The sequence below is a fragment of the Octopus bimaculoides genome, chromosome 15 (assembly GCF_001194135.2).
Source record: "Octopus bimaculoides isolate UCB-OBI-ISO-001 chromosome 15, ASM119413v2, whole genome shotgun sequence".
NCBI lineage: Eukaryota > Metazoa > Mollusca > Cephalopoda > Octopoda > Octopodidae > Octopus > Octopus bimaculoides.
Window position 1 is genome coordinate 33,910,367 of NC_068995.1, and position 14,094 is coordinate 33,924,460.

The 14,094-nt window shown below is 36.3% G+C and overlaps 1 protein-coding gene across 1 annotated transcript in view; it reads right to left on the minus strand.

Moving 5' to 3' along the window:
- Positions 1–14,094, minus strand: part of LOC106872963 (CCR4-NOT transcription complex subunit 11) — a 35,871-nt gene that overhangs the window by 8,768 nt on the left and 13,009 nt on the right. Inside the window, exons 6-11 of the mRNA XM_014920151.2 lie at positions 13,750–13,865; positions 12,488–12,641; positions 10,599–10,805; positions 8,057–8,136; positions 6,609–6,678; positions 1,661–1,816 (exon numbers count right to left, since the gene is read on the minus strand). Coding sequence (XP_014775637.1) covers positions 1,661–1,816; positions 6,609–6,678; positions 8,057–8,136; positions 10,599–10,805; positions 12,488–12,641; positions 13,750–13,865 — 783 coding nt within the window. The remainder of the gene's footprint in view (positions 1–1,660; positions 1,817–6,608; positions 6,679–8,056; positions 8,137–10,598; positions 10,806–12,487; positions 12,642–13,749; positions 13,866–14,094) is intronic.

Genomic DNA, 14,094 nt, shown 5'->3' on the forward strand with positions numbered 1-14,094 from the left:
TAAACCGATTCCTTATAGGACTTCCCACTAAAATTGGCTACACTCCATTTTCAACCATAAATTTTACCAATTTTGATGTATTTTGTTCAAACTTGATACCAGCATTAACTTAGGACTCATGCCAGCATTACTTTGAATGCTTTAAGTTCCCTAAAAACGAAGAAAAAAGAAAAAAAACAACAACACTCAATGAGTGGAAAAAAATCGATAAACTGATTCCTTATGGGATTTCCCAATCAAATTGTCTGCAACTCATTTTCAGCCAAAATTTTACCAATTTCAACGGATTTCACTCAAATTTGATGTCGATGTTACTTAGTTTGGTTGGTTTGAAATAAAGAGCTTGATTAGCTTAATAACCCTAACTTAATCCTGAGCAAAGCCAGGCTATACTGCTAGTATATATATACACACACACACATGCCTCCTGTCTTCCACAACAGAAGTGTTGAGGCTGCATCCTCTGGTGAAGAGGGTTGAACTGCAAGAGTCCTGTGCCAGTGCCACGTAAGAAGCACTTGTGCCAGTGCCAAGTAAGAAGCACTCATGTTGGTGCTACATAGAAGTGCTCATGCCAGTGGAATGTTAAAAGCACCCAGCACACACTGTAAAATGGTTGTTGTTAAGAAGGGCATCCAGCCATAGAAACCAAGCCAAATCAGACTGAAATCTAGTGCAGCTTCCCAACTCTGGTTAAACTGTCTAACCCATATCAGCATGGAAAACGGACATTAAAGGATGATTATGATGATGATGCTACAGCTTCTTAAGCATTACCCTTGAGTTAAGGTGTGTTTTCCCATGAGTGTTTTATTGTATGCATGTGTGTGTGTGTGTGTGTGTGTGTGTGTATATATATATATATATATATATTTGTTTTGGAATAAATCACACAGTGCATGTGTTTTTATTGGCTAAACTGGCAATATGACCATCCCCAAGTACAACAACATATATATATATATACTCTTCTACTCTTTTACTTGTTTCAGTCTTTTGACTGTGGCCATACTGGAGCACCGCCTTTAGTCGAGCAAATCGACCCCAGGACTTATTTTTTGGAAGCTTAGTACTTATTCTATCGGTCTCTTTTGCCAAACCGTTAAGTTAAGGGGACATACACACACCAGCATCGGTTGTCAAGCGATGTTGGGGGGACAAACACAGACATACATATATATATATACATATATACGACAGGCTTCTTTCAGTTTCCGTCTACCAAATCCACTCACAAGGCTTTGGTTGGCCCGAAGCTATAGTAGAAGACACTTGCCCAAGATGCCACGCAGTGGGACTGAACCTGGGACCATGTGGTTGGTAAGCAAGCTACTTAGCACACAGCCACTCCTACGCCTATATATATATATATATATATACACATATATATACATATATATATTTGTGTGTGTGTGTTCATGTCTTGACATTATTTCATACAGTTGTAAACTAGTGTCACTGTTGTACATTGTCATTTGATTCTAATCTTCTGTGGAATCATGACCAGCCAAACAATACCTTGCTAAGACACTGCAGAGGGTTGGTGACAAGAAGCGCATTCTGCCATAGAACATCTATTTCAATGAGTTTCGTCTGACTCTTACAAGCTTGGAAAAGTGAACATTAAAACAAAGAAATCAAAATGTAATACTATAATTACCTTTACATCAATGATCTTGTTGCGAATTAGAGACTGGAGGAAAACACAGACCAACCGAACTAGCCGGTTTTGCATGTAACGATCAGTGATGTTTTCACAGGTTGTGATACAATTTGAAATGTAAAGATGAATGAACTCCGAAGGAAGTTCTACAGCCTGAAATAAGTTAAAAAAAACATGAGTGGTAGAGTGGGGAAAAGGAAGAAGTAAAAGGAATGCTTCAATGTTTGTTTTCTCAACGCTAATAGAATCTGGCTTGGTCAGTAAAAAATGATCTGCATCAGTTTTTATTGATGATACCTTTCTAAATTTTCTGGTTTTATTATTTACTTCAACAATAGTGTTTTTTGGCCAGATTCTACCTTAGACGGCCTGCTATCATATTTTTTAACAATGCAATAAATATCCATCCTCTTGGTATATTCTATGCAAGTCTTCTTTTATGACTTTCAAGCAATATACAAACCGTTTCCTCACTTGTACTCATCCTGCAAGACGATATTATCATCTATTTTTACAAGCAAGTTTACATGTTTTTTTTCTAGTGTATCACCTGATATATTAGCTCTAAATTCCACATGGATCAGCTATTATTTCCACAGGAATCACTTGTTATTTCCACACAGATCAGTTATTACTTCCAAAGGGATCAGCTATTATTTTCAGTGCTCATCTATGGAATAAATCACTCAATTTACTCTTAACAATTATTTTCTCAACAGACATCTGCATTTTCACAAATATTCCCTAACAAGAGACTAGGATTAATTACACCAAAGTTTTTAGCCATTGCTGAGTTTGTAAATCAAATAAATTTATTAGCTACATAAGACAGGCATAAATGTCTGTCATATTTATTCAATTTCACATGGACAGTAAATGAGGAAGTGACTGGATGACAGTTTTGACCATTCATACAATTTCATCAGCAATTACATGACATTTTACTGCCACAGCAAAACTGTTTTTATAGCTACTGTTGTTACTTTGCCTATAACTAAATCAGTTAGACAGATTTGTATTATCTGGTATATTTTCAGTTGTTCTATTACACAAATTATTGACATACCAGCAGTGTGTATTTTTCATACTAAAATTTACTATGGTATATACCCAGAGATTTTTAGCAGTAACTGTGTTCATAAATTAAATAAATTTACTAGAAATATGAGATAAATGTAAAATACATTATATACATGTTAAAATGTATTTAACATTGCTGTATTAAAGTTTCAGGGTAAAACCCAAATTTGGTGATGGCACATGCCTAGCAATTCAATTATTGATGTTTTGAGTACAGCTAGAAATCTTTTTTTGAAAAATGTAAGTAATATCTAATAGCAGTCTGACAATCACACACACACACACACACATATATATATATATATATATATCATCATCATCATCGTTTAACGTCCGCTTTCCATGCTAGCATGGGTTGGACGATCTGACTGAAGACTGGTGAAACCGGATGGCAACACCAGGCTCCAATCTAATTTGGCAGAGTTTCTACAGCTGGATGCCCTTCCTAACGCCAACCACTCAGAGAGTGTAGTGGGTGCTTTTACGTGTCACCCGCACGAAAACGGCCACGCTCGAAATGGTGTCTTTGACGTGCCACCCGCACAAGCCAGTCCAGGGGCACTGGCAACGATCTCACTCGAAAATCCTACGGGAGCCAGTCAGGCGGTACTGGCAACGGCCACGCTCAAAATGGTGCATCTCATGTGCCACCCGCACAAGAGCCAGTCCAGGGTCACTGGCAACGATCTTACTTGGCTTGCCGGGTCTTCTCACGCACAGCACATTTCCAAAGGTCTCGGTATATATATATATGCATGTGTGTGTTACATTGATCTATATTTAATACCATCTCAAAATATGTCTCTCTATCAATTATATGCGACTAAATATATTGATACTATAACTAAAGAACAAACATAAAACTACTGCAAACTATCAACAGTGGTCTGACAATAGGTACAACTGCAACCAAAATTACACATGTCTAGTTCTTTGACCACTGTAGTGTTTTAATTCCATATACCTATACAGCATGGTTAAATGTATTTTAAAATATGGAATTTATCAAGATTTTAAGAACTTTATGGTTTTCTTCCATTTAGCAAAAACTTGTATAGCTAGAAAATTTTTTTGTAAGGATTAAAGTTATGAATTGAAAAAAAAGGTATTATACACATCTAATCTATTCTCATGAATCTTACTTTTTTTCACTTCAAAATTATCAGTGAAATATAATTAGAAGGTCACGGGTGTTAACTGCATCCACCACTTCAAGGAATGATGACTTTGTCTGACACTAGCCCCAGACTCAGCTGCTCTGGCTGACAATACCTCATACAAACTTCTCTCTATAATTCCAGTCCTCAGCTTCCCATGCAAAACAAACGTTAAAGAAGAAACCTTTTCAATCCAAAGTGAAGCCCCTAAGGTGGTCTGGTGTTTAACTCAAAGCTGTTCTGGCAACTCTTGCAGCCAAACAGGTTCCTAAATGTGTTGCTCTACACTTGATTGGATCACACCAATGAGGTTGAGATGGGTATTCTGGTATCAGGGTAAGCCAGGTTTTCAAACATTCAATCTATTCTTGTGTTCTAGAGATGTCACTTCAGTGCCACTGTGACTGCCCCTCCCATTTTGGGTAGCTCCAACTGTAATTGTAGATCTCTTAAGTAATTGAAGAGCTATAGAAAGATTGATAAGGTCTCTAGCTATGTAGTCTTGTGCTTGCTAAGAATATCAGATGTAGATGACTTGTGGAAGTAATTAAATCCTAACTAAGGATTTTTTAGAAGCAAAGTTAGGGTTGGCAGCAAACAAAGTGAGGAATTTAGAGTATAAAGCGCTGTCTCTTTTACTCATTATAATTGATGAGGTGATAACACAAGAGTTTAGGACTAGACATATTTGGAAACTTTATATGCTGAATATCTGTTTCTTATTTCAGAATATTTTGAACACCAGCAGAAAATATTTCAAACTTGTGTCTAAGGCCTAAAGGTCAACAGCATAAAGGCTGAAGTATTAATTAGTAATAGCTGAAACTAAGCAATGAGTACAGCAACCAATTTAGTGTACAGGTAGGAGGGCTCAGTTCTTAGTACCGCCTTATGCATCCAGTACTTGCATCTCACAACCCGGCCATAACAGAGGAATTTAAGATTGGTTGCCTTAGGGAAGTTCTATATGATGACCTCATTCTTACAGCAGAAACTGGAGTAGAATCATAAAAGAAATTCCAGGTGTGGTAGCAAAACCTGAAATCAAATGGCCTTTAAGTTAACATACCAAAGACCAAAGTTCTAGTAAGCAGGAAATAGACATGACTCAATTCTATTCAAGGAATTGGTCCTGTTTGACATATAGGAAAGGTGTAAGTAGAAATTCCATATGATGTGCCCAGTGCAAGCTATGGACACACAAGAAGTGCAGTAGATTTACAGGAAGGTTAACAGAAAAAGTAGACTTAGTATGTGGCAAATGTGAGAGTGCAATAAATACTAAGAACAAGGGAAACAGATTTTCTTGAATATCCAGGAGGATCCATAGAGATAGTAGACAGATTCTGTTACTTAGGTGACCTAACTAGCCATGTAGGAGGATATTCTGAAAGTATAGTCGCTAGAATAAGAATAGGATAAAGAAAGTTTAAAGAGCAACCTCTGTTGGTAACAAAAAGTCTGTCACTCTGTGAACGACAGTGTATGATGCTTGTGTATGAACAGCAATGTGAGATGCAAGCACTGAATGCAGAGGCCAGGTGAAAACTAGTAAAAAGAATAAGGCTAGTATGCTCTATTGGATGTGCAATGTCAATGTGCATATACAAAAAAGTACAAGTGTGTTGAGAGAGAAATTGGGCAAAAGAGGAATTACAATTAGTGTGAGAGAAAGAGAATGGAGTGGATACAGGCAGGAGGAAAAAGACTGAGCGAAAGACTAAGGAAGATGTAGCACAGTACGTTCCAGGATGACATGACAGAGATGGGAGTCAGCCTGAGTGGAGCTAAGAGGAAAGCGGGCAATCAAGATGTTTGGAGAAGGCTCATTGCCCATTGTGCTGAAAGCACTGGAGATGCTAAGTACTATGAGGGTAAGAGAAAAAACTGTACTGATAAAATCAATTGATATATATTGACAGATGTCCGTAAAGTGCTGCGCTTTACAGATCTCCAATTGGTACAAAATCAATTCAAGTAGTGACTTGCAATACTGCACACCATATCACAATGCTACTGAAAAAAGTGGATGTTAATGGTGATGAGATTAAAAATTGTAATTGTGAACCACTAATAGAAGGACCATGAATCCTAAATTCAGAAAATTTACAGGGCACCAGTGTTCAAATTTTAATCTTACACAAAGAAAAATGGTTTTTATTATTACAATCACAAGAGAAAGGATGGCAGCAGAACCAACTGAACATCAGATTAAATATCTGAGTTCAAATTCCACTTGGGTTGACTTACATCCTTCCAGAGTTTATATAATAGGTACCAGGGAAATACTGAGTGGGTTGGTGCAATTGACTAAATTCCTCTTCAAAAATGTGTGGTCTTATGTGCATGTGAGAAACCACTGTTATATTTGTTATTTATTTTCTCAGTAACTATTCCCTTATACTAATAATATACATTTTTATCAAACTAATCTGTAAACAATAACCTTTTTTTATGAACTTACCCATGATTATGATGCAAGTCAAAGTTAATTACTTTCCACATGGTCCTATTCCAAGCTCTCCTTCATTGCCTATGCTCACTTATTTTAAAACAAAGTCAACAAATATTAAGTGTGTCCAAGCTGAACTATTATACAATTTCTTTTTAATCTATTGACTGTATATGTTTTGTATAGCTGACATGTAAATTGTTAAAAAATTAAATGAAATTATGAAAGAGTTAAATAACAAAACAGTGATACTTACTGATGTTAATCTGTTTACAACTTCCATAGAATGAAGAGACATTTCCATGCTTACAAGGACAGAAAAATACCTAAAATTAAAAAAATACAACACACAATAAAATTATAATTCCATTAAAATATGAATAGAAGACCTCAAGAATAAAAGTTACCATGAAGTATTGGTACATAAACTTGTTTATTAATTCATCCCAATTCATTGTTGTTACTTGTGAAAAAAAAAAGTACTGGGGGTCAATTTATTCAACTAAAACCTTAAAGGCAAGGACCCAACATGGCCACAGTCCAATGACTGAAACAAGTAAAAGATATGTAGTCAAAGAAAATATTTTATAACAATTTAGATTTTCTGCTCACTGACCAATGATGAGAAATGATATTAAAAATTCAGTGTTGTACCCCTACGAAATGTAGGTTGAAAAAAGAAAATGGTTACAAACAATGAAGAAAGATGGGAGTGAATTTTATTAAATATTTAGCATAAATTAAGAAACAAATTGAGTTGAAATTCTATTCAAAATACTTAATGTTGTTTACATGAGAGAAACATAACATAATCAAAGGTGAATAAATAAATATGTCAGTCATACACAGACAGATCCATCTAAAGACATAAGGGATTACTTAAGTAAAGTATTCAACTGGTCAGTCAAAACAGACACTGGAGCTCAATGTAGTCTCTGACCTATCAAACCATCCAACTCGTGCCAGTATAGAATATGAATGCTAAATGAGGATGATGATGAAGGTCAACATTTATTTAATTGCGTCTACAGTTGCTATGGTTAGAATTATCACCAGATTAAACCATCCAATAACAAAGTACTATTAAATGTGCTGATATTAGGTTCACAATACAGTATTCTAATTTATATTATTGTATTATTATGGGATAAAGGATTGAAGGCTGATCTCAAAATGCTGAGCCTTATGAAGGAGATGACAGAGGACTGAGGTGTGGTGCCTTGCTGTACTTCAGATCTGCGCACCACAAGAGAGTTGAGATCCTAAAACCAAGGTGCCATGTAAAAAAGCACTAGTGATGGTGCCATGTAAAAGGCACCCAGTACACTCTGTAAAGTTGACATTAGGAAGAGCATCCAGCTGTAGGAACCAAGCCAAAACAGAATATGGAACCTGGTATGGAACCTGGTGTGGTCCTTGGCCTTGCCAGTTCTTATCAAGCCATCCAACCCATGCCAACATGAAAACAGACATCAAATGTTGATGATGATTGATGACAATTGTATTATTACATGTTATATTACTGTTTTATCATTATGCTATTCTTATCAAAAGATGAGCATTATTACTATTATAGCTTTTATTTTTCATTGTCTCCACATTTCCAGCTATTTATTATTGCATTTCTACACAATCACAAATTAAAGAAAATTAAATTTTGGAAGAACAAAAATTAATTTTGTAGTTAAATTACAATAAACTTACTCAGTAATTTGATTTGATTCCATTAGTTTAAGTAGGACTTCAATGGCCACTATTGGGTTGTTTTCCACCAGATCTGGAAGCTGAAACAAGAGCCAGAATATAAAAATAGAATTTTGAAAGATCACAGAAAAACTACTCTGTCAAATGTAATGCTTATTCATTCATATTGTTTTGAATTAGTCATGCATTATCTCAGTTTTGAGATTTTAATGAGATTATATATTTTTAGAATGACATTGTAGGGTAGGTGTGAGAAACCAGATCTGACTGGTTTGTAGATAGAACAGGTAGAATAATCAGGCCATATATTGCCAGTTTAAATGCTAAGAGGTGGAAGCACCACTACCACCCGCGATATTATCAGCAACCTCTACAGTCATTAAGTAACAGGAATATAAATAGTTTGATATCATTATATCCTGCCTCAGTCAGCTTAGTTTTTTTTCTCTTTCTAGTAGGCATAAGGTATCAGTCAAATACTGTGGTGGATTTACTCAACTATAGACTTTCAGTAGCATTCTCCTAATCTTTGCTTGATTATAAAGTTGTTACTCCATAGAATTTCTTTACAATACAGTAATCCACATATATACAATGATTATGTCCAAAGCGATTACATCATTGGGTAAATATACAGGGGCTGGACAAAATAATGGAAACACCTTAAAATTTCAAACAAATTTATTTTAATATGGGGTAGGACCGTTTTTGGCAGTAATTACAGCTTGAATTCTATAGGTATGGACTTGTACAAAGTTTGAATTGTTTCCAAAGGAATTTTTGTCCATTCTTCAGCTAAAACAGTCTCCAGTTCTTGTAGTGGTGATGGTGGAGGATATCGACTCCTTACTTGTTTTTCTAAAATGCACCACAAATATTCAATAATACTAAGATCTGGGGACTGTGGTGGCCAGATAAGATGTTCAACTTCACTAGAATGTTCCTCGTGCCATTCAGTAACAACTTTAGCTGTGTGAATTGGTGCATTATCATCCTGAAAGATTGCGTTTCCCTCGGAAAAAGTTCCACAACCATAGGATGAATTTGATCAGATAAAATGCTTATAGTTCTGCTATGAAGGGAAACCATTGGGCAGGAGGATTTCCAAGATATAGCCACCCCACCCCCAGATCATCACAGATCCTCCTCCATGTTTAACAGTTGGAAGAAGGCAGTCAGGGTCAAATGCTTCTTTTGGCTGTCTTCACACGTATACTTGGCCGGTGGTCGGAAATAGGGTAAAGAATGTCTTAATTGCTGAGTCACTACCAGAACTAGAGGAGAAGATTCAAGTGTGGACACATAAGAGGTGCAACAATATCAAAGGAAGACAAACTGGGAAGATAGTTTTTGTATGTGGCAAATGCTCAGGTGCTATAAACACTGAAAATGTGCAGAGAACAGCTTCTATCACATTCCAGGGAGAAAAATTACGTGCTGCTGGCACATAAAAAGCACCATTCGAGTGTGATTGTTGCTAGCATCGCCTTACTGGCACATGTGTCGGTGGCACGTGAAAAACAACATTTGAGTATGGTCATTGCTAGTGCTGCCGGACTGGCACCCATGCAGGTGGCACGTAAAAAACACCTTTTGTGTGTGGTCGTTGCCAGTACCGTCTGACTGGCTCGCATGCTGGTACCATGTAAAAGCACCCACTACACTCTCAGAGTGGTTGGTGTTAGGAAGAGCATCTAGCTGTAGAAACTTTGTCAGATCAGATTGAGCGTGGTGCAGCCTCTGGCTCACCAGTCCTCAGTCAAACTCTCCAACCCATGCCAGCATGGAAAGCAGATGTTAAACGACGACGACGATGTCCAAAAAAATAACATTCTTCCACCGCTCTAGGGACCAATTCTGTAGGTTCTTATTGCACTCTAAACGCTTTGCAATGTTTGTTTTTGAAAGTAGTGGTTTTCTAATTGCAGCCCTCCCATGAAATCTGGCTTTGTGCAGCTCCCGGTGAACAGTTCTTGTCGAAATTGAGTTCTCAAGGTGGTCATTAAACTCTGAAGTAATTTTGGGAGCTGTACTTTTGTGATCCTTTCTAACAATTCACATAAGAGTACGACGGTCCCTATCTGAAAGCTTTGGTTTTCTTCCAGAGTTTTGTTTCGATGAGGGTTTTTCCCTCTTTCTCAAAGGCTGTCATTACTTTTGAGACAGTACTTCTTGATACACCAAACATTTTGGCTGTTTTTGTTACTCTAGCGCCTGCCATATGAGCACCAATAATTTGACCACTTTGAAAGTCCGATAGATCTGTCATTTTAATGAATTTTCATTACCTTTTTCTGATGATATCTGAAAAGAAACAGCAATTCTAGCAAAACATATTAAGCAACACTAATAATAAATAAAAAAAACATAAAAATAAACAAGCTTTTGATGGTTTTATAGATATTTCAAAATTATGATGCTATGATGTGAGGTGTTTCCATTATTTTGTCCAACCCCTGTATGTATATGACAAGGATGTCCCATCAAGTAAGCTGGTGGTAAATGTGGAATTATAGATTTCCCTCAAAACTACATCACATACCTTAGTTGGAGTCAAACCAATGTGGTAAACTAACTTAGGGTCCTTTTCTAATTCATCCATTAATTGCTGCTGTTGCTGTAAAGTTAAAGAACTTTTCAGTGCCAAGCTCATGAGGCATCGTACTTCAGTTCCAGCTGTACTACTTGAACACATTGTTGTATCCCAGGCAGGAGTATAGTCAGCTTCAAAAGGATTCATCCAGACAAGCTTAAAAACAAAAATAAACCAACAAACTTAAGATACAAGGGAGCAGCTTAATTATTCAAAGGTGCAAAACGAGAAGGCAAAAACCAATTCATTAAATACTTCTAAGTTCTGTAACTATACACATTATGAACAATTGTAACAATATAACCTATTGCCAGTGAGGCAACCAATCTAAGATTATATTTAACACTCATAACCTCTAATATAAAAAACAATTTAGCTATAGATCTTTATAGATTTTCTAATGAATTAAAGTAAAGGAGAAAATGACTATACTTATAATAGAAGAGGCTGGAGACAATTATTTAAAGAAATCTTGGTTTTGATGTAATTGTAGATATTATTAACTGCTGAGGTATTAGAAAGAGTAATAAATACTGGTGTATTATATATATTCTCACCTTGGATTTCATGTTTGATTAGAAATGTTTACATATTTTTTTTAATAATTTTTGTTTTTGATCTGAAGGCCTTATCAGAACTAGAGGTGAAAAGAATTGATGTTCAGTTTGAATTCCCGCAGGTTATTACTATTAGGTAATACATGTACAAGTAGTGAGTTTCGGACGACTGAAGACTTAGATGTTAAGGATAGGAAAGTGCTTTTTTTTTCTTTTACTGATTAGTCAGAAAGGAAGAGCAGTACCCATGACCCTTCACAAGGCTCCACCACAACTAAAACTGATTTCAAATGATTGCAACAGAATGAACTTTGATAAAGTCATCCAAGGACCAGTGGTGGCATTAAACTGGGTAATGGATTAAGTTTACTACCCAAGCAGGCCATGGTGGGATTTGAAAACAGAACAAATATGCAAGACATCTTGTTCAACACCCTCATGATACTACCAATCCCCCACCCTGAACTTTATTTACCAATCTTGGGATGACAAAAGGTAAAGCTAACTTCTGTGGGACTTGAACTCAGAGAGCAAGAAGCTGGCATAACTCCCACAAGGCATTTCATTTGATGCTCTAACAACTCTACTGATTTACTGCTGATGCAGGATTGGGGCGGGGTCAAGATAAAATAGGAATTAAATGAAGAGAGACAAAATTAAATAATAACACTAAGGTAACAATTATCAATAGCTGCTGATGTTATTTAACCCAAGTTTAGCCGAGATTTAGTAAACCTACAATCAAAGGCATTCTAGCCATGACCATCCAATTTTTTTTCTCCAGCATATCTAGAATTACATTATTCAATTATCCTTCTTTCTTAAAATGGAAGGCTGTGATTTGAAAGAAATTTGGTTGCTATTTCTTATAGACCATGCATCCATGAGATTTCAGGCCCTGAATGCTTGCAACAGGTATCAGCTGGTGGTGTTACAAATTGGGAATTGGATTAAGTTTTCTCTACAATAGCAGTAATTGCTTCACCCCCACCTTTTGATTGGTTTCCATACAGTTTCTATCTGTCAAATTTCATTCACAAAGTACTGGTTTGATCCAAGGCTATAACTGAAGGCACTTACTGAAAGTGTTGCAAACCTGAAGCCAGCTTGAAGTGAACTCTTTAACCACAGCTATGCCTACACTCATATTGGGATAGGGACTCACATGCTAGGACCTAATCGACTTGTTATTCTATAAAGTAATAATTCTTCTCGCTGAATTAGATGACATGATATTTAAACTACCAATGAAAGAAATACAGTAACCGTAAACAACCTCACCTCATCTTCAGCAATATGCAATGGTGGTGCAAGTCTGATAAATTCTGGTCTCATACAATTCTCTACAGGTGGGTTGGGACCTGTTAGCAAGGCTTCAATTGTTTGCCTTTGAACATCTTGATTTACTAAGCCAGGTTTTCCAAATTGTTCAAAACTAATGTAAAAAAAATATTTAGAAAACATAAACAAACAGAATATTATACAAGCAACCACTACCACCACCACCTTGTGTATATGGTAACCTCAGACTGTTGGATTTGTAAAGACTGACCCCTAATTTCTGGAAACAGTCTGTAATTTTGCTCTTATAGAAGACGGTTGAATAAATTTTTGGTGTTTTAACTGAAATCATAGTTAGCAATCTCAGAAACTATAATCAAGATATACATATACATACACATACACACACACACACATATGCATATATATCTATACCTATATATATGTATACCTACACATGTACAGGGTGTTTGGGCTAAATTTGACAATTTTTTACGTCTCCTTTTTTTTTTAAGAACAGTCAAATGCATTGGGGAGCATAAAGATTAAAGTTGCAGTTGAGAAAAAGCTAGGTGACACAGAGGAGTGGAAACCATCTGTATATTGGGAAAGAGTTATCTGCATCATGATGGCTTGCACCAGGTATCAAGTTGCTGACATAATGACTGCTGTTCAATGCTTTGTGAACATTGTAAAGGTTAGAAGACATGACATGGACATTATGGAAATCAAGTTCTCCCACACTATCTGCGGGTGTGTCTTCAGAGGGGATGACATCATGCCACCCTACATCTTTCAACAAGGCCTTAGGCTCAACTGAGATGGCTATGTGAAGCTGTTGGAGACTGTCGTCAAACCCTGGCTGGAGAGGGTTGCTGCTGGAAGGCATACATATATACAGCTTAGACTGTATTGTGAAAAAGGCCATCTACTGACATAGAGTTGCAGTCTTTTCACTTTGCCTTTCAACTACTACCATAGTACCTTCTGTTTCTTAGAGCTGACTGGATTTGTTCCATTTTCATAAAGGAGAGCTCATCTCACTTGTATCTCATCCTTTTTTTTCATCCATATAGTGACTACATACTACTGTTTACATATCTGCTCACTGCAACACTAGGTCATGGACATAGCGTTTCCATTTACTGCCTCCTCTTTGAACTAGTACCTTTTGAATACCAATTATTTGCATTGAGTACACAATATCAGATTCCTACCTACACCCTTCTGACATTCTATTTAAAGCAAGAAAATATACTTACCTCGTTGGTTTGCTATCAGGATCTGGAACAATTGATGGCATAGAAGATTTACTGATTGCAGGTAATTCAGACTGTTTTTCAGCCAGAGTAATTTGTAGAGAAGTTATGTCCATTGTCTATAAAGATGGAGGAAATAATTAGCTACAGTTCTAAGTAACTAATTACTGGTATGCATTCTAAAACAAGGTGTACCAGATATTATAAGGTATAAGTGGACGTAAAATAACACATATATGTTGAAGTTATGGTTTGAAATGAACCTGCCGTGTGTAGTTGGTGAACAATGAGTGTAAGGGAAACTAATGGAAGTATTGTTCACATAAATGTCAAGTAAAAAAAAAATAT